Raw genomic sequence first — 21,172 nt, 5'->3', positions numbered from 1 at the left:
TTAATTGGAACTATATCCCAAATCCAAGCTTCAGGAAAGAATTCCCGAATAGTCTCAAGGATGAGTGTCCTCTCTTGTTCCTCCTGAGCAGCTTCAGCTGGTAAGAGATAATGAGACCATAGGAAAGCCTGGTTCATGTAATGGAGATGCCCAGAAAGGACAGGTTTGAATGCGCATGGGCCAGTATGAAGGACAAGAAGTGTTTTACCATTACCTTCTAACTGAGAATATATAATATTCATATATACACACATGCCACACAAATATTATTAAATGTTGCTAATATATCCCTCAGTTAGGTATAATCTGGTGGTTATATCCAAGGAAAAAGAAAACATTGCTTTGGTCTCTCATAAGCGTAAGACCTAGGGCTAGAACTCAGGTCACTTGGCTCTTAGCTCTGATTACTGTTCCCACTGTCACACAGTCTTTTCCAACTAGCTCTGGTCAGAAGGGAATCAACAGAAGGGAGTCAAATTAATTTTGTGTGACACTTCCAATTGCCAACAATTCACGGTGTGAAACTGGACACGAATCAGAAGTGTAGACCTGAAAAACTCCTTTGGGCATTGGCCATTAGCTTAAGCCATCTCATTTGAAGCCAGACCAATATTTAATATAAAAACCAAAGTGATTAATGAGTACAGTCCATGTCTGTATAACAAGAATACCTCTTCCTTTAAGAAGACAGGTAAAATCTCTTTCCTGTCCTCTGTATTACCTGATGATTTGACATGGTGTGCTGAAGCCACGTGCCCTGCATTCATTACATATGGTTGACGCCTTACAGTCTCACCAGTGCATACAACTGGTTGTCGAACCTTCGAGTTGGTAAAAAATTTAATTCCCATATCCTGTAAAAAACACATTCTAGGGTTAGTCATAACCACACTGTAGATGAGGTTTGTTCCATTCTTCACTCTTTCCCATTACTGTGTTTCCACCACAGAGGTGCCCAGAGACATGTATACAGAGACTTTTGGGAGTTTTGTGTGGAAAATCACAGTAGGCACTGGAATAAATTGAGAATAGAGGTGTAAGAGGGAAGTTTGTCATTTATGAGTTTTACTAATAGGGTTGTTTGCAGAATTTAACACTACATAAGCAGAAACTCACTAAAGCATATTTAAGTAATGTACAGGACATTTACCCTGAGGAATTGATACACATCTGGGCCTAATCCAGATATTACAGGTGTGTAATACAAGCCTTTGTGAAAAATGTGGTCAGATGAGACACAGGGCTCTTGGGAGTCTTCTTCTAGATTGAACCCACGGAAGACGTAGCCTTGAAAGTCTTGTAGGGGATGCAGGCTGTATACCTGTGAGGGGATAGGAAACAGTAACTGTGTGTATGTAAACCTCAACCTTACTTACACCATCAAGTACTGCAAATTGCCAAAACTGAGATGACAACCTGTTTGAAACCATTTTGTTTCCTGGACTGAGAAACAGCTGAATGGTTGGGATCAGAGGGCAGTGATCAGTGGCACAAAGTCTAGCTGGAGGCCAGCAACCAGCGATGTACCACAGGGTACTCCAGTACTGGGTCTAATCTTTCTCAATATCTTCCTTGATGATCTAGATGTTGCAGCAAGGGTCTACCCTGAGCAAGTTTGCTGACAGCACAAAACTAGGAGTAGTGGGTATGCTAGAGGGTTGTGTTGCCAAAGACCAGTCACAGGTTAAACTAAATCCCAGATGAAAGAGGATTTACAATCCACATGAAACAAAATCTGTTTATTGCCTACTAGAGATGGCTTATGACTGGCACATGCCAGAAGCCATAAAACTCTAATTCAGCCTAATAATCTCAAGTGAAGAGACATTGTAATGGAGGAGGAAGAAGCAGTGGAAGGAGACAAGGCATTTGGCAGCTTACCATTTCCATGGACAGCTCTGCCTCTGGCTTGAGGAGCAGCACGCCCTGATCCACTGCCCTCACAGCACAGAAGGAGTTGGCAGCAGCTTCAATGACCAAACTGACGTTGGAAGCTGGGTGCATCTGCTTTTCAGAGAATTCCAAGTGGACCTGAAATTCATCAAACAGGTGTTGGCATGACTAATCCATGCTACTGGCTGTGTGTGTGAGTGGAGGACAAGAAGGACAGCAGAAGGATTTTCTGTTAAGGCACAGAAGATGTGCCTGGAGGAGAATGTCTGGTCTTCACTGTAGCTGTTGGCCAGGCCTCTGTTAGAACAGGGACTTAGGCAATAAGCACACTTAGATTCCTGTGATAGCTTAAATGAAGGCTACCTCAAGTGATTGAAAACAAAGTGTGATTCTTTTGCTGTCATTACCGAATCAAATCGAACCTTATTATGACTTGGCTACATGTAATAAACCCTACAGTGAGCAAGTACTATTTTTCCTAGGTCCATGGCCCATGTTAGCAAATGTATAAAACAGATTTTCAGTCTATTCAGAACAAAATCTGTTTCCCATTTATTTTAGATAGGAGGAAAAAAATAGGAGGGGCAACTAGAAACATTTTGTTTAATGTCACTTGGTTTGTTTTGTTCTATAGTTTCATGCATTTTAGCTTTTAGGAGCTAAAGATTAGAAAAGTATTACTGGTGAAATCTGAGTTTATAATGATGAATGAAGATGTACAATAAAAAATTAAAAAAAAAAAAAGAGGAAGAAATATTTAACCCGAGACTGCTATTTTGGCTTTCCTTTTTATGTGTATTTAGTTCTGCTAAATCTAAACTGCATTTTTCAACAAAAAAGTGTAAAAACTTAGATTGAATGATGAAGTGGAATAAGTCTAAAGTGTGTTCACTATGTTGAAGAATAGAAAGTCTAAAAACTGAATGGAACACTAATAGAGTTTAAGCGAGGCAAGAATCATTTGAGATTGATGTGGGTCTCCTGAAAAGTTCTTAATGTTAAAACAAGATATATCTTCTGATGATAAGGCCAGGAGGTAGTGGTAGAGAAAAGATATAAGCTCAAAGAGAAGAAAAATAAAAGAAATAATGTAGAGGGAAGTAGAAGGAAACAAGAAACAAAACTCTTGTGGATGTATACACAAAGAATTTGTATTTATCTGACAGCAGGAAAGGCTTGCTATACCTTAGCGCCTCTCACCTTGTTTTTGAAACACTTCTCAACTGGCAATTGAACACTGTCTGCCACCAGCTCCTTGTCAGGGTGTAAGGTGTACACCAGCAACCGAAGGGCTGGAGCCATTTTCTGCCTGACCACAAGGGGAATGGTGAAAGTGCCATTTTGGCCTATTAGAAGAAATAAAGGCAACAATAAGGAAGGAATATCAAAGATTTACTGTAGTAGTAGCCAAACTCAACAGGTATGTAACTTTATCAGTCAGTGGAGCAATCTCAAGATGATAAACTGAAAAATTTTCCAGGAGATGATGGGTCTAGATTTAATCCAGGTGGTCTCAGATTTATTGTAGATTTAATCATATGGCCATATTCAGGTAGGATCCTAAAGCAGACGCGCTGCATTCCCTATGTCATCCTTTGGGAATATCTTTAGAGAACACTATTTGACTAATATAAAATTCAGTAACTGCTGGACTAAACATGACTTTATAGTGATCTCAATGGTAGTGCTACTGTCAGGCACACATGCATGGGTGGAGAGAGATACGGCCCTTCCTGTTGCTGCTCTGTTCAACCAAACTCTGGGTGTTTCGTTGTTTCTTTGTTTGTTCTAATGAAAAAATAGGGATTGGCAACTTAACTTACCAGCTTGGATATTAACTTTAATTTCCCCTGTGAGGACAATCTTGCCTTTTGTCATGCCCTGTGCAGAGAAGATCAAGACATGTATGAATTGGCAGAAGTTGGAGGGAGAAAGCAGCAATCAGGTTCATTGTGCATCAACAGGACAATGTACAATTAGATGATCTCAAATGCTTAAACATAAGCCTTAGGGCATGCTGAATGCTCCCACTGCTGCTGCTGGGAACCTTGCTGCTGGTCACAAAGCAGAAGCAAAAGGAAGGGAAAAGGGGGACAGAGAATACCATGAGAATGACTCACTGCTGTAATTCCTGTGGATGGACTGCCAGATAGATGCTCAATAAAGCCTGTTCAGCAAACCAACCCACAACTTCATACTCACCACATAGTAGAAATTCATGGTGTTGATTCTTTTGTATCCTTCTGTGTTTAAGACATAGTGCACAGTGATCTTCCTCTTCTGCCCACATTTCAGATCTTTCCACACAGGCTCAATCCTCACAAAACTGCTAGTCCAAGAGTAGAAGCGCTGGACAGAGAGAGATGCTTCTGGGTAGTAAGGCTCTATCCAGCCTTCATAGTGGCAGTGGTCACTGGTTTTATAAACTGCCTGAACAGGAGAGGGAGTAGGGAAGAAAAGGAAAACAAACATATATCACTAGGGAACTTGTCATCACATTCTGACATCAGAACTATTAGTTCATGTAATGCATATGGATAAGAACTGCATCTAAAGCAAAATTGGTAAGGAAAGAGCAGCCTTGCAGCATTCCATTGCATTGTAACAGCTCAGATGTTTTCCTCACTCCTCTTATAGTAGTTTTTGAGAGCTCTACATAATGAAGAAAGATGAAGAAACGTATTTTTATTACCAGAATTAATACCTCATCCCATCATTTTTTGGGTTCATTTTGAGAGCAGCCATCTCTCTCTTTGTCTCTATTCAGCCTTGTTTTGTACTCACTTTCAGACTGATCTCGGGATCAAACATTTCAGATGTGTCAATGCTAAACTCAGCAACACCATTATGATCTGTGGTGACGTTGTCTGTATTCTTGTTATTGACAAATAGCTGAATAACCTCATTGGAAATTGGAGAGTTGTCTTTGTCTACCAGCTTGATCTGTAAAAGGGAATGTGAAACATGTTGAATGTATTTCTGTATGTAGATACTGATATTTGCACTCCTTTGCTCTCCAGACAGAAGAATTACTTTTTCATCTTCCTTCAAAGCAGTACTTGACAACTGAAATTTCTGTCTTCACTTTCTGGCAACTATCTGAGCTATCTTATGAGGTTTGGAGCAGGAGCTTCCTCAGCATCTGCTATGTCATTGATAATGTCTTTTTGTGGAGCAAGAACTTTCATGTCTCATCTCTTTCCTGATTAGTCCCTTCTGACTATACACTTCCAGTTTAAAAATATATTTTCTTTTTTCCCTTCCTTTTTTCCCTCCCCTAGTCTTGAGAGTCTGCTGCTGCTATTTTCAGTGTCTGAAAACCTTTTCTCCACATCTTTGTTTTGAGCATTTTTCTGGTTCTGTCTATACTGTCTCTGCTGTTTATGTGTTAAACAAATAACAGATCCCACTAAGTAAATTCTATGTTGCTAGGAATGAGCATTCATTTTGATTTTTTAAAAGAAAAGAACAGATTGGGAATGGGAATCAAATAAGAAAGTTAAATAGACTTTACAGACTTCACCCTTGAAAGACGATCTCATCTGCTTTCAGTGTTACTGGTCCCCCTTATTTTTTCCTCATTGGCAAAAGATGAACTGAAGTAGAGAGATTTATCCCTACCCTTTAAACAACTGTCAGAGTTATGTAGATATTGTCATAAAACAAAATAATGAAAAACCTTTCTGAAACAGAAACTCTTGTTATTTCCCTGAGTTTCTGTGTGCCTTAAATTCCTTTCCCTCTTTCTTCCTTAATCCACCAGTGTTTCTATTCATGTCTGGCTGGCATGTGATGGTCAGTTCTGAAGAGAGAGGCAGTGATTTATAGCAAGCTTAAAATGCAAGTTAGAGAAATGCTAGTTAATGAATTGTTCTGATTTCAAGTATTTCTGGCAGAATCAAACTCAGAATAAACTAATAGTCTTCAGCACTCAGAATTACCAGTAGGGCATTGCATGTAAGGGAAGAAGACTGGGGAGAACCCCCCCACCCCAAACAGTCCCCTAGATACTGCCATCATTGTTGTTATGTGATTGCCTGTCAACCATCTTCAACACAAGGCCTCCAAGCTCTTGCTTACCTGTCCAAAGTAAGGAATTCCTCTTCTGTAGTGGTGGTCCATGTTCGCAAACTGTATGGTGTTCATCACCCGAGTTATGGAAATAACATGAGCCGCTGTAAATTGCAGGCCTGGAAGATATGCCCAGAGTCATGAGAAGATACACTTTGACTTGCACAGAGCATCAGCAGAGTTTGCCTGGAGATGGTCCCTGGGCTTGTAAAAACGACCTTCCTCAGGGAGACATTCTTGTACTCAGCAAGCAGAGGCTATCTCCTACTCTCCTTCTTGACCACACATCTTTTGCTGTTTCTGTCTGTCTGGAAGAGATTACCTGTTCCTTTCTCTGTCACAGTGGCTTTCACATCAAGGTTCCTCATGTAACCAGTGCGATGTAACTCAAAGATGTTGGAGCTGAAGACCTGGGAGAGGCAACCATCTGTCTCCAGCTGGACAGGGAAGAAAACAAATCCTGCTGTCAAGGATCATATCTTGCAAAGGGTGTTGACAATACACAGGACCCTTCTTTAGAGAATGATGCCTTTTCTCAGTACTTTAAACATGTTTATGCATGATTTATACGTGTTTATGGGAAACTGAGTCATGAAGAAGAAACATGTCAATCCTTCAGGCCTGCAGGAAGCCAAGAAGAGAAATGAGGTACCCCAAGATCCTAGCTAGTCATAAAAACAAAGAGATGAGTAGGGTGAAGAAAAGTATCAAAGAGAGAAAGCAAAATGAGATGAGCAAAGGGAGAGAAACAAGAACACAGAAGAGAGGACAAGCATGAAGAGGAACAATAATTATGTATCATACATTTTTGGTAAATGATTGACAAACTGGGCTTTTCTTGCACCTCCCGTATGAATCAAAATCCCTGCACACACTGAGCTTGACTTTCCCTTCGATAGGCTGGCCGTAGGTGTACCTAGGGGAAGAGGAAATATGATCTGATGAGGTCTATGAGCTAATGCTTGACAAACAATCTTAAACTAATGTGTGCAGGAATAGATTCAGGACAGCAGCTCGCTGGGAAGCCAGAGCATGGAATAGTTTCACGGGTTTTTCCTAATTCTCATGCTTTAACAAAATAGAAAATACAACTCAGTAATCAAAATTAGTTCTTTTTCACACTTAAACCTATGAAACAAAGCTACACTTTGAATGCAAAACCAAATACCTTTATAAAACTCCTCATATCTGCTAGGGGATTGGGATTTCAACTCGGTATTCCAAATTACAAGATCTTGGTGTTGATGTAAGCAAGGTCCTTCTGAAGGACCAAGATTGGAGGGGGAGTTAGACAGCTGGAACCATAAGATCCCTGCTAGAATGTACTGGTGCTCTGCTTTATGAAGGTCTCCCTCTGAAGTGGGTTCTTGGGAGTGGACACATCCTACTTTACCAGGGAACCTCTCAAAAGATTTATCTACCTTGCACAACACCATGTAGAATCAAATATTTTCACAATAAAATGAAAAGAGCACACAAATAAATTAAAGCTCTAGAGACCAAGTCAACCCTCACCAACCTCTTCTGGGGTCCTACACATTTTGGCTTCTTCTCTAAGCCCTGGCTCTTTACCCAGTCCTTGGGAATTTCTTCCACTTCAGCATATTTCCTAACAACTCTGCATGTGGTACTTACAACCCACAGACTTTCACTGTGAACTCTGAATCCAGGACTGTAAGGCTTTCTGGTGCACTGACTGTGACATCAAATTTTGGCAACACTAGGACAAAGAGCAAAAAGAAAAAACCCAATACTGGCATATTGTAAATTTGCAGACCCTCCTAAGATGAAAGCAAAAATGAGGATATATCTTATTGTTAGTCATAGAGGGAATGGGATCTCAGAACCTGGGTGGCAGTATGATTAAGAATTGGCCTGATCTGCAAAGGCTTACTGAAGATTTCCTGCAACACTTTGAAGAGAAGACAGGACTTCTGAAATTAATCCTGTGATGTCTAGATGCCTTGTGGAGTTTTGGAAAGGAAAGTTCATGGACATAGATGGGAAAAATTTAGTTTGTCTCATTGAAATTTGCAATCAACTTGCTGATTTCTTATGCAGATTATTTTGCTGGCTGAGTGTATGAAAAATTGTAAATTTTTCTCGGGTTTTTTTTACTGTTCTCTTTCTTTTTTAATCTCCCCAGTTCTTAATGACAACTAATTGAAGCTGCATTTCTTAGCAAGCTTTTTGAAGTTTTAGCAGTCAAAAAGGTTGCTTCATATGGGCTCATAGCTAATGTTTCCTACACTGAATTTAAAAAAAAGGGTGGCATTTACCATATTCCTCCACAAGGAATGAGTGATTTGTTCTATCTCCTGACTTCTTTGCTACAATAATTTTGTAGTTCCCCAGGATAGGCTCTTCAGTGAGTGGGAATTCCAGCTGAATAATGTTCATCTCCGACTTCACATTTTGCCACTGCAAGATCCTGTTGCCCCTTGGATCCTGAAGAAAAAAGAATACAGACTCACAATCTTTTTGCCTTGGAAATCTTTTGCTACTACCACACAAAACCCGCAACAAAGAAGAAAACAGAGCAGGTTGCTTTAATGCACTGGAGAAGCTGCTTAATGCACGTGCATTGAGCTAAATTGCACCTTTGTAGTCTGATTATTCATGTTATTATTACTGTTGTTAGATTCTCATCTATTGTTCCCACTTTAGGCATTCTCTGCCAGCCTACTTATTAGTCTCAATCATCAGGGAAAGTTTCACAATACTGCTCTTTCCTGCTCTTTAGTATATGTTGCTCTAGATTTGTGTCAAGAGGAGAGAGAAAGAAAATCTTCTTTGTGCTTTCCCTTCAGCCAAGTTTATCCCACACAAATCTTGGCCTTTAGCAGCCCCAGCTTTTTTTTTTCAGCTGCCAGAAGAAGGAAGGAAATCTTTCTTCTGCATTCACTGGGGTGGCATTTTCCTCTCAGTATATGTTATACCAGCTAGACTAAAGAAAACTCATTCACACCATTTCCTTGTCTCTTTACAGCAACAGCTGGAAGAAAAACAAGTGGAGGGCTCAAAAGATGTATGTTCTCACTGCAAAGAAAATAAAGTCCCCTGACTTCACAGTGTAACATGAAAACTTGTAAGTATGCTGTCTAGACATGAACTGATATTGTTTTAAAAATCACCAGAAAATACCATGAAAGTGCTGACATAGTTAGTGCTTGTATTCACAACCTATATTTGTTCATAGTTTTTAGCAGCACTAGAGTTACAAAAAGATATATCCCAAAGTAAGTGGAGCAAATGGGGAAAGGGGAGGGAGGGAATTAAAGGCAGACATAAGAACACTAAGAATTTTGACTGCTGGAATGATTGTAGGTGTGCTTTCCATGCCAAGCTCAAAGAGCATCCTTGTTCTGTGTTAAGGAGTTTCTGTTAATTTCTGCTGTTGTACTCAGCAGCAAGATTTTTCTGGGTATGGACACATTCAAACCCACGTAAGGACATGTGCCCAGAGTAATGCAGTACAAACATAAAAATTTCTTACCTGAATTGCAATCAAGGGGTACTGAAAGAGGAAAAAACAGAATGGAAGAAGATATTAGGTGGCTGATCAAACGCAAATTATTTTTCCTCAGGGCTGTGAGAACTATATAATCAATATTCAGTATAATACTATGAATACTATATACTGAAGTATATAACCAATATTCAGTATAATACATCAGAGGTCTTCATCTCTTATTTTAATCAATTTAACAGCAATTTTATTTCAATAAGAAGCTTGCATAAAGGAGAGAGATGAAATGAGAATGGTGGGACAGTTTCATACTGTTTTTAGCACAAGCTCAGAGTGTATGAGTGAACAGATTCATGGAGGTGCACATAAACCATGATTTGTGCTTCTTATTAGTACCAGCCCTTTTGCTACCACTGTACTGTCTCCTGCATTATGAGTGCAGGAGAGGAGACCAGTGAAGACCCTTCCATTAATTTCCCTTATGCACTATGAGCATGACGAGAGACTGCTGGCAGTGGAAAGAATATCCCCGAGGAGATATATAGTTGTGGCAGCACTTTCTCTTCAATTTCCCGCATTTCTAAAATGGGCAAAGTACCAGGTGGATGATTTACTGATGCCTGCAAGCAACATTTGCTGAACTGTAACAGCAGGAGACTGAACCGTGGGCTTTCTGGTCAGAGCTAAGATAATGTCTGTAGCAACAAAGTGGAGGGGGTTTTGAGTCTCTTTCCCAGCAACAATAGAAGGTGTTGTGTCAGGAATTCAAACTGCTATACACTTGCCTTCTTCCCTGTGATTCTAATGAAAGTCTGGATTACAGCATGTGCTTAGGAAATCAGGTTAATTCTTTTGCATTTAGTCTCCGCAACATCTCATTTTATCCATAGGAGTCCTCTATATAAAATTTGAGAGGAAATTGTCTCCCAGAAATTTGAAATACAGGGGAATATTACTGGTCACTAACCTTCTCCTGAACGGGTTTAAAATTTAAATCCAGGGCAACAACACGAAACCTCACTGGAAAAGCAAGAAACAGAGTGTTAGCACTGACCATAGTTTGTTTGGCTAAGCATGTTTTACATTCATTAGTACTCCCAGTTTCACAGGTCTTCCAACAGTCCTGCTTGCACAGGATGCACATAATAAAGTGCTTGTGAAGGTAAAAGAACCCTACACAGTCTTTGATCAAAGATCTTTTCCCTAGCATCAAGCTCTTGTACCCTTTCATAAAAGTTTCCTTTATTTTAGTAATGAAAAGTTTACTTTCATGGAAGTTTAACCTCACAGAAAGGAATGACGGAAGAAGTAAGAACTACATTACCTTTTCATAATTTGATTTTGTCTGCTGCTTGCCCCAGGTCAAAACCAAGCCATTTGACCAATAAACAACCCATATTGCACACCTTAGTGGCATGAAATTCCAAATGGTAAGCTTTTCTTCATACTGTGTATCTATGTAGATAAAACTGATCTGAATTAAAGTAAAACTAATCTAGTCTAATGGCTGTATTATGTGACTAATCTCTGGGAAGAAGTCTTCTCTGGTTTCCTGTAGTATGTGCTAGAAACCTTAAAGCCTAGAAATTAATTTAGGAATGGATCTAGAAAAATGGAGCTCTACTTAATGGGCATGTGTGAAGCATGGATGGGGGGATAGCGTAAGTGCAGGAATACAACTCTGCAAGAAAATGAAACTCTAGATGAAAATCTAGAGTCCAAACATTTCAGAGGCCAGAAAGTAAATATAATTATTTTGTCTTTAACAACTTTCAGTTAATTTTAAAATAACAGATTTCACTCTTGTTGTTTAGGCTATTTTGATGCTGACCAACACCACAGAGGGAAGCATTGTCTTATGCCAGGTGTTGATCTAATCACCTCTCCCCACTATCCTGGCCTGTCACCAGTAATGAAACAGCAGCAGTAATAGCTTCTGTCACCTGGGAGGAAGGGATGAATAAAATAATGGAGATGGTGGGATGACAGTCTCCTGACATCCTGAAGATGACTCCCTAGGCTCCACAGCAAATAACTTAATAGTTTTAACAAGAACTCTGAATAAACTGTCTAGCATGTAGCTCAGCCTGAAAAACACCAGACAGAGAAATTCTGCCTGAAGAAATTGCCTCCTAAGGTCATGTTATGGACAAAGTGGACATTCACCAGTCTGTCCTGGTTTGTAGATGGGTTTGTCTGTCTGCACGAAGACGATGCTGTCTGTGTCCCAGATCATCACTGACCGCCGCTCCTTTAGGCTGATGGTGCTGCCCTTGGCAGAGAAGGAAATGAAAGCCAGGGGTACAGAGTGGACAGGAGGAATCTGTGAAGAAAGAAGAAACATGGGGAGGTTGTTAGTCTTGAAGTCATTTGCTCCAGAACCTGTTGAACAGCAATGCCTGTGGCCTGGGCTCCTGCAATGAGACACAAGCTCACTTCAACCAGCTTCATCACCTTTCTTGCGCTTTTTCTTATTAGTTGCATCTGCAAAAAAAGCCTCCTTTTCTGTTACTATGTTGCTCTTCTATGCTTCCTTTTTCCTTTAACAAGTCTTATTTCTTTCCCTGTTTGTTCCTTGCCATGCTCTCTAACTTTCTTTTCCCTGTTTACAATCCTTTTCCATGGGGACATAAATTAAAATTAACTTACCTTGAAGTCAAAGCATTGTAGACCACTGCTTGCTGTCATGGTTTTCTTAAAAATAGTGGTATTAACAGAGCTGTATTCTAGGATTACTCTGACAGATACTGTCTCGTTGAGGTTATGGAACTGCAGGCAAACCTGACCTGGAGAGTCATTTTGGAGGACAGCAGGCACCATCAGGACATACTGCCTATGGAATTCCAACATCAAAGTGATCACATTCATATGTAAAGGAGAAACAGCCTCAACAGGACAAACACATAACACTGTTATTATTAAGTACCCACCAATTACTTTAGATTATATAGGACACACTGCCAGTGCTCCTCACTCCATTCTGCAGCTCTGAACTAGCTTAGAGCTGCTATTGCCCCTAGCTCTTGCCCTTTTGCTCTTTATCTGAGCCCTGGGCCCAGATAAAACCACCTGGTTTTAGCAAAGCACCCTGCTGTCACTACTGCTATTGCCTTATCTGGACACACATCAATTTCCTTGGAAGTTCTGCAATAGGTAGAAGGTCTGATCATATTAAATGAGAATTGTTCACTTGCCATCCCCATTCTGCTTTAGCTCTCCAGATATAAAAGATGAGCCCTGGCAGTATTTAAATTTTAGAGAAAAATCAATAACACTGACTAGCACTGTCTTTAAAGCCTTTTCACAAATACTAATAATAGTAAGAGGGTAGTTCTTACGGCTCAGGTTCCTTTGCAGCTGCTACATGCCAGAGAAGAATAGCCAAAAGAAACTTCAGCCACATTTTTCTCACTGGGACACAGAAGAAAGAGATAAGTTCTCTTCCCATGAAACAATTCCTTGCCTACTAGTTTAACAGCTCTGCAGCATTCCTCACCCAGTTCTCCAGAGGAAAGGAGTTTGCTGTTCAACTCCTCCCTGGCTCCTTCCTTTGATGTTGGTGCCTTTATAACTGCAGCAAGGGGTGGAGATCCCAGTCTATCCCACTCCTTGCAAGAACCTCCCCTAACACTACTGCAACCAAAATCAACCCACCATCTGCAACATTTCACTGCACTTCTCTGAATGTCTGCACAAAATACCTTCAGTGGTGTTGTTTCGAGGAAGGGGGCTTTGGGTTTTACACTGAGACTTGTCACACTACTGAAAAGCACAAAGTGATCTAAACCCAAGTAAGTCTGTCAAACCAGATTAACATCTGAGCGTTTTCCCCATTGTTCTTGGAATTTACCAACTGGATTAACAGTGTGGGTGAAGTAGACCAATTTTCTGCATTTTGTCACCAGATTCTGACTAATATTGACCTCTCTTTTCCCTTGCTTCATTGGTGTTTTGAAAATTGACAAAATGGAAAAATAGAGAAGCTAGAAACAGAAAGAGCTCTAAAAAGTCTTAATTGCTTCTACCTTAGCCATTGAGCACTTGACAGTGCTGTTGAAGTTTGATTCATTTCAGCTTGGAATTAGCCAGTCGCTGGGTCTATGGGAATTTGTTAGCTCCCCAGGTTTCCAGTTTTCACACCTGTGTGGAAGCTAATAGAGTTTTTTATTAGGGAGAAGGAATTTCTTTTGTTCTCTTGTACTCTGAAGAGAAAACAAAGCACTCAGGTGGGCTGCTCCCTACAAGAAAAACAGTGCTGGAAAGCAGTTATTTGATAACTGTAAATAATTTTTTCCATTAATTTTGGCACTGGGCACTGGGTCGGTCTGGCATGAGGTCATGAAGTCAGCTTTCTGCACAGTAGTCTGCTGTGCTGTGCATTTGAGGCTAGAACAGTGCTCATAACTCACCAGTGTTTTGGCTCTTGCTGAAGAGTGCTAGCAGAGTGTCAGGGCTTTCTACCTCCCCCACCTCCCAGCCAAAAGCCAGGAAGCTTGGGGTGAGTAAAAGACTGTGAGGGGCTACAGCCAGGACAGATGACCCAAATAGGTCAAAGGAATGTCCTGTACTGCCACAGGACACCATGCTTAGCAATAACAGGTGGGGGAAAGGAGGAGGAGGGACAACATTAGTGATAACAGCATTTGTCTTCCAAAGCAACCACTACCTTACTGAGGCCTCACTTCTCAGGGAGTGGCTGGACATCTGCCTGCCAATGGGAAGCAGTGAATAAATCCCTCTTTTAGCTTCTGCTTTCCTTTTTAAACTCTTATTTCAACTCACTAGTCTTTGACATTCTTCCTGGAAAATGGGAATAAGTGAAAGATTGGCTGACTGCTTGGCTGCCAGAGAGATATGGGTCCAAGGGCAGAGTACCTGTATGAGAGCACAATTTTCTCTAATATCCTGATGTGCTCTATGACTGTCTATTCTTGTTTCTTGCTAGTCTGTGAAACTTTCTCCAATAGAAACATGGGGCACATAGGGTGGCTGTAAAATGTTTTCACTCATGCCCTTAAATTTTTCACAGAAGTATCAAACCATATGGAAATGGAACACAGCAGAAGTAGCAGATGGTTCCCCAGAGGTCTCTCTGAGTCATGGTGTAGGTGCTTAGAACACAGACAACAGACTGAGGTTCTGTTCTGAAAGCCCACTTCATTGTCATTTCTGTTGCAGAGGATCTCTACAGATTCTGCAGTTAAGGAGCTTCCCAAATGATCAGGCTTTATTTTCTCTGCAATGGGATATCCCTACCAGGAGCTGCAAGATCAGAAATTCACTGACAAGGGCTCGAACTTGAGTGGACATTGTGGAAAAAGGAGATGACCAGTGTTGCAGGCTCTTGCTTTTCTTGGCTTTCTCAGGTAGTTATAAATTTATTGCGATGTAATGAAGTATTAATTCCAAACAAGTCAATTTGATAATCATCACAATCCAGAAGCTTTCTGAGTCTACTTTTGAACATTTCATCAGAGAGTGTAATGGTTTAGGTGACATTCAAAGGTGTAAGAGGTAGAGAAGGGTAGTTGTGTATAACTTACTGTTATAACAAGCAGGCATTTTTGCCCCAAATCTAGGCTGGATTGTGGCTTTGGTCAGAAAGTGCACTGTTGTGTCTCCAGGAACTGGCACTAATCACAATGTCTTTGTGCAAAGGTACCTTCTGTACAGTAACCAAATGAAGGAAAAAGATTCCTCATGTATCCTATATCCAAATAATTCACTGCACTAGTTTAAACCCTCCACTAATCACAATGAAGGAGGTGCATCTGGTAAGGAAATAAACAAACAAAAAATGCAATGATCTATTGAATTAATAGGTTTGCAACCAAACAAGTTCTCTGGGTGAAAAAGGCCCCTCTAACTTTATCATAACAAAGGAAAACAGAGGTCATCTCATCTTCTTGGCTATAACATATAATAACTTGTCTTTCACAGGAGAATCAAACAACATTCCACTGCATACAACAAAAAAAGTTGTTTTCAGGGCAAATATTTATGAAACCATTGACATTTGTTTTTAATTATTTTTTATTCTTATTATTTGCTGACTACATGTCTTTGCTTTTCAAATCCTACCCATTCTTTTTAACTCAGCTGCATATGCTCAAGAAGCTTCTGAAGATTGCTCTGTGGGGAAGTTAGAGAGATGATACTTAATCATCAGATCTGTATTTCATAGAATCATGGAATGGTTTGGGTTGGAAGGGACCTTAAAGATCATCCACTTCCAACCCCTCTGCCATGGGCAGGGACACCTTCCACCAGACCAGGTAGCTCAGAGTCCTATCCAGCCTGGTCTTGAACACTTCCAGGGATGGAGCATCTGCAGCTTCTCTGGGCAACCTGTGCCAGTGTCTCCCCAGGTTCACAGTAAGAAATTTCTTGCTAATATCTAATCTAAACCTGTTCTCTTTCGGTTTGAATGCATTCCTCCTGTCTTGTCACTCTATGGGCTTTTAAGCAGTCTCTCTCCACATTTCTTGTAGCTTCAGGTACTGTAAGAGTTTCTTGGTTTTGGGCAATGTTGGAGAAATGTCTGTATACAGACAGATTATCTTGCATTCTTGACTCAAAAGGAGGTTTTTGCCAGCTAACTTTGAATGTTACCTGAGCCATAACTTCAGACTTCAGATACTTTTGCTTAGCTGTAGCACACACTAAGAGAGATCTGTGCATTTGTAGATGGAGAGCAATGAGAGGGAACCTTGGCAACAATGGAATCAGCTATTTGATTCAGTTAAATTTGATTTAGTTCTCTTTTTTAAAAAATGTCCCACCAGCTTAATACAGATATCATTCTGCCACTGAAATGGTCCTGCTGCAGCCATAGTTCAACACCAAAAACTGTGCCTTTATGGTTGTGGTTTGGTTTATTTGAGGCACTAGATATGTTCAAACAGTACAAGATTATCTTTACAAATAAAATCTGTCTTGCTGTGAAAAACTACATTAATACTACTTGACTGCAACTAATTATTTCATATTGGGCTGCTCAGTCACAGTAGTTTCTGTGTCTTTCTGTGTGGTTTCTTGATCTCAAATTTCACTCACTATTACTGAAAAGAGCTGTATTTCTTTCCTGTGGGAATCATCAAATGGCTTTAGGAGAATTACAAGAGTCTCTGGAGCAACATGGTTTTTCCTGTTTTTGATGCATTTGTGGCTGCTAGCATTTCATATAATTCTAGTACTCCTTCTCATTCATGCAGTCTAAAGCCAGCTTGGATGTGTCTGCAAGATCTGAATCCATATATTTGTGGTGTGGGCACTCTCAACTTTCTTGTGAACGGGTTAATTGCTGCATTCAGAATAAGATCAGTGCAAAGAAACTTGGTCATTACAGCTACAAAAATTAGTTATAAAGCACTGAGCCAATCTGTGATTTTGGCTATGACTGCTTCCTGTAACACTGCCTTTTAGAAAATTAGATTGTAACAATTTGTTTAGACATGGTAAAGGTCGAAATGCTTGGTTTGGCCCAGGTGTTTGGGGAACAATGCTGAAACATGGTAACTATAGATAAAGTTCCGCTTGGTCAATAGGGTCTCTAGTCAAGCATGCAAGATTTCTTCCATTGTTCTAAGATGTGTGAGCCTTGGCAAAGTCCTTTAGTAGCTGAAAGGCTGGTGAGGTCATAAAAGAAAATACATCTGTCCCTAGTGGAATAGTCACAGCTTGCAGTGATTTTGATGAGTGATGGAATTTTTTTCAACAAAATGTGGTGGTAGGGAGGACTGCAGTTTATTTCAGTGGTCTATGATGCCTGGAAAAGGCAGCCACGCAAAAGACGAAGGTAGTTGAAGGTCAGCCAGTTGCAAGGCTTCAGTGACTGTGGAGCGTGGATGGGTCATCCATAACCTGTTTTCAAAACTGAGACCTTTCTCCACATATGCGTGGAGGCTGAGGTCTGAGCAGGAATGACTGTGAGCTGAAGTATTAAGCCTTTGTTGTGCAGTTTTGGTGAAAAATGCCAGTGAAAGGAGAGTGAAGCTGGAATCTGACTGCTGTCACTGCACCTGCACAAGCCTCAGAGTGGATACTAGTGGATATAGAAATGAAATTATCTTCCTAGTTGTACACAGATCACCTGACAGCTTTCAGGCTAAACTATGAATGCTGTGCTATAGTCAGGCTAATAAGAGTCTGCATTTCTTTTGGGTGTGCTTTGCATTTTTTCTGTCCTTGCATGGATAGGAACTAGAGTTTTTCAGCCCTCCTTTCTTTGTGGTTTTTCTAGGCAGCATCAAGTGTTCAGTTCAAATGTGAACAGGTCACAAATAAAATATCTCAATAAGCCCCTCAAAAATTTTCTGGTACTCAGTAAGTTAATTCTTCACACTTGCAGATATAAATCAGGCTTTTATTAAAGGAGGAAAAGAAAATACTTAACAATGAGTATCAGGTGGGGAACATTTGACATGTAATCCATAAAATGTAACTAGTCAAGGTGGGACAACTACTCTGGCTTCATGTTCCCCCCTAAACTTCCCGTGCCAGCAATCAGCTCATGAGTGGTACTGAGAAATCATCTTGTGTACCAAGGGCTGATGCAAGCTGCACATGATGTTGTCATGTATTGGCTTTTCTGGCTACCAGAAAGGTGCCTGAGACCAGCCATCTCTAGCATGCTGAGGAAAGCCCAAATAATTCTCTGACCTTTTCAGCTCTGATCAAACCCCTAACCCTTTGTTTCTATTTCACAGCTGTGCACAGCTATCCTCTCTGTAGCTGCAACTTCTGCACTCTGAAGCTAGAAGCATTTGCTTTCATCTCAGGTGACAACTTGTGACAGGCATATGTAGAAAGATGTAGCTCTCTGAGGCTTTCATATTACAATGGCTTTTCTGTGCTTTATGGAAAGCCTGTTTTTTATTTTCATTCTGCAGAAATGACTCATGAACGCATTGCAGTGACAGACTTGTAACTGTTTGAGGCTACATTAGTCCCACTTATTTTCTTCTCCTTCCCTCCATCAGTTTAGAGTGGAACAGCCTTCCCTGGCTGGTTGCCCTTCTTCTCTGGATTGACTTGAGGTCATACAGTTCTGCTTTCCCTTAGGAATTCAGCCATCAGTCTACAGATCCTACAGGAGTTTTACTGAGGTAATCATACCCCTAAAGCATTTTCCTGCAGTTTCGGGCACTGTTGACATAAGAGACTTGAATGATCTGTCTGAACTGCAGGTTGGTCTGTGAGAGGAGCACTACAGAGGAGCAGTGTTTTACATGTGCCTTCGGATGCAGTTTTATGTGCCAAAGGAAATTTCATATTTTTTTGGGAAATGCTATATGTCTAATCCAAGTGCTCTAAGAAGGGAAGTGTTGATCTCATTTTAAGCTGTAAAATTATTTTATCAGAGTTCATAGGAGATGAGTGCACAACATAAGATCTACATCTTTTAGAGCAGGGACTACCTCTTCTCATTTCTTTGAAGTCTGTCTTCAGTGTAGGCGTGATGCTGCTAGGGAAAGAGAGCTTGGGGTTGGGAGTGTCTCACAACTGGCTGATAACACTAAATGTTGGAGGCTCAGTCTCTTTTGAGTACTTTGATCTTTTTTGCCATTGACCAACATCTTGCTTCTAAATCCATTTTTTTCTTGTTACAAAGAATTTTTCTTTCCACTACGACATCCCAGAAATTGAACTTGCTCCAGACACATTATGGAAGGCGTGCAAATGCTATTCAGAGCCTGCAGCTTTCTCTCCCTTTATCTGTTATTATTATCTACTTGGCAGCAAAACAATACCCTTGTGTTACCTGATATATTAATTGCACTACTTTAAGGACGCCCCCCAGGGAGAGCCTGTTTGTGCCTTCAACCCCTGACCTTATGCCTGAAAAGTTTTTTGATTCATTCCCCTCACATAAAGGCTATTTTTCCTTTGTCTCCAGTGAAAATATATTCTGCAGCTATATATTGAATTGCTAAGCACTGTACTGAACAAGCTGGAGGATGTGTCCTTGATGAAGATTGTCAGTCTTTTTTAACTTTTATTATCTTCCTAAACAGTGGAGGTTTCCAGGTTGTCTCAGGGCAAACAAGCTGACCTCAGGCAAACAGGGAATAAGAGAAAGTCCTGTTGTCCTCTTTTGAAGAACTAGGTTTTTTTATTGTTATTGACCCATAAATGACCAGCACTAGGCAAAACTGTCTGCTGGAGAGCACTGTGTGGAAAAGAGGGAGTGACTGGTGCATCACATCCATGCCTAGTGTCACTCATAGTTGCTCATAGCACGAGTACTTTGCTGTTACACAAAACTGTCAGAGTCCTGGCAGCTTATAACTCTGGGAAAAATTTCCAGAGCCTATCCTGGCACATTCCCATGGGCTACAGCAGACGGGCCCTATAGAAACTGCACCTTTTTACACACTGAAAGTCCAAGGGAAGACTGATTCATGGTAATTTCAGAGTTCTAGAACATCTTTCTAACTATAGCAATCAAAGAAAACTGAGTGTAAAAGTATTTACCATTTTTGGAGATGGGTTGTGGCCCTTACCATTGATTCACATGGTCCTACAAGGTCAGTGTCTAAAGCTCCTTTCAATTGTTACATCTTTTCATCTGCTTCGTACTGAGGTTAAACAAACTGAGTTTGTGAAGCAGCAGCATCACATGATGCAAGCTCCATGAGAAAAAAAAATTGGGTCACAAGTTTGCACTGGAGTTAAAAGTGTTAAAGAGGTAAAAGAAGGCTGTAAAATGCAGATTTTGCAAGGTACTGCTGTCATTGTCCCATCCACTCCCTCTCAGCCTAGTGTTTTGGAAATTTGTAGTAAAATTTAAATGCTGTGCTTTTGAAAGCATCTGCATTTCATATCAGTTTCCATCTGACCAGGCTTGCAGTTGGCCATTCACTGGAATGGCATTAAACAAAGGCTTTTGTTTAGCAGCAGGCTGAGTTTACACAGCTGAGGAAGGTGGATTGAAGTTGCCTGACTGACCCCTCTTGAAGCTCACACAATCTTTTTTGCTGACAGGGATGAGAGAGCAAGGGGGAGTTTGGGGTCAGTTGGCCCCTTAACATCTTCAGAGTCATAACTTACTTCTCAGCATGTGTCTGTCTGTAGCAAAAGTCACCACAGGTCTCATGCAAACATGAAAACATTGCTTTCAGTGTGACTTTTTGGGTCAAGGGTTGTGCCCAGGGGTTGCTTCTGATGGGAAGAGAAATGCTGGGGATAGAAACTCAATGTTTTGAGCAGAATTGAAAGAATTGAAAGCCACTCACCTTACAATATCTTTTTTCTCAAAATGTCATTATTTTTTTCACAAGGTAAACATTTCACCAGAACTGCAGGGAAGAAACTATTCTTGTTTCTCAGTAAACCAAGCTTATATGCAACTTAAAAAAAATAAAAGAAAAAAGAAAAAAAGAAGAAAAAAAATAAAAAAAAAGTTGAGAGCTTCATTCCTATATTTCTGTACATCCTAAGGAGAAATATGGGAGGTACATGTTGTTTTATGCATTGAAGTGCCCCTTCAGGCTCACCTGCATGCACAGTGCTACCACATCAAAAAACTGCTCTGTGCTTGCTGCTTTCACATGCTAGGTGGTATTTAGACAGCTGAGAGAATCAGGGCCAGGTTCTCAAGGGTGTTAAGTCACTTAGCTCACATCAGCCAGAACCTAAATTCACAAAGAGCCTTAGGTTCCTATGTCAAATTCCTCATAAGTTTAGAGCAACTCTCTAGCTGCTTCCCAAGGTTTCCCAGGTACTGGTGTTGCTGAA

The 21,172-nt window shown here is 40.5% G+C and overlaps 1 protein-coding gene and 1 long non-coding RNA gene across 2 annotated transcripts in view; one reads left to right on the top strand and one right to left on the bottom strand.

The window, feature by feature from the left end:
* Positions 1-12,958, bottom strand: part of LOC135294493 (ovostatin-like) — a 25,000-nt gene extending 12,042 nt beyond the window's left edge. Inside the window, exons 1-18 of the mRNA XM_064409825.1 lie at positions 12,772-12,958; positions 12,083-12,266; positions 11,600-11,756; positions 10,401-10,453; positions 9,461-9,481; positions 8,244-8,412; positions 7,600-7,684; positions 6,769-6,880; positions 6,287-6,401; positions 5,974-6,083; positions 4,678-4,836; positions 4,096-4,323; positions 3,717-3,774; positions 3,094-3,239; positions 1,882-2,031; positions 1,151-1,321; positions 722-854; positions 1-97 (exon numbers count right to left, since the gene is read on the bottom strand). Coding sequence (XP_064265895.1) covers positions 1-97; positions 722-854; positions 1,151-1,321; positions 1,882-2,031; positions 3,094-3,239; positions 3,717-3,774; positions 4,096-4,323; positions 4,678-4,836; positions 5,974-6,083; positions 6,287-6,401; positions 6,769-6,880; positions 7,600-7,684; positions 8,244-8,412; positions 9,461-9,481; positions 10,401-10,453; positions 11,600-11,756; positions 12,083-12,266; positions 12,772-12,881 — 2,258 coding nt within the window. The 5' untranslated portion in view covers positions 12,882-12,958. The remainder of the gene's footprint in view (positions 98-721; positions 855-1,150; positions 1,322-1,881; positions 2,032-3,093; positions 3,240-3,716; positions 3,775-4,095; positions 4,324-4,677; positions 4,837-5,973; positions 6,084-6,286; positions 6,402-6,768; positions 6,881-7,599; positions 7,685-8,243; positions 8,413-9,460; positions 9,482-10,400; positions 10,454-11,599; positions 11,757-12,082; positions 12,267-12,771) is intronic.
* LOC135294495 (uncharacterized) overlaps positions 1-21,172 on the top strand; it is a 41,148-nt gene extending 19,976 nt beyond the window's left edge. The window contains exons 8-10 of the long non-coding RNA XR_010356587.1: positions 8,954-9,052; positions 10,795-10,863; positions 11,248-21,172. This is a non-coding gene — a long non-coding RNA (uncharacterized LOC135294495). The remainder of the gene's footprint in view (positions 1-8,953; positions 9,053-10,794; positions 10,864-11,247) is intronic.

Source organism: Passer domesticus, chromosome 2 (assembly GCF_036417665.1).
Source record: "Passer domesticus isolate bPasDom1 chromosome 2, bPasDom1.hap1, whole genome shotgun sequence".
In the NCBI taxonomy this organism is placed as follows: Eukaryota; Metazoa; Chordata; class Aves; order Passeriformes; family Passeridae; genus Passer; species Passer domesticus.
The sequence above is the reverse complement of the archived record's forward strand: the minus strand, read 5'-3'. Positions and strand labels throughout refer to the sequence as shown.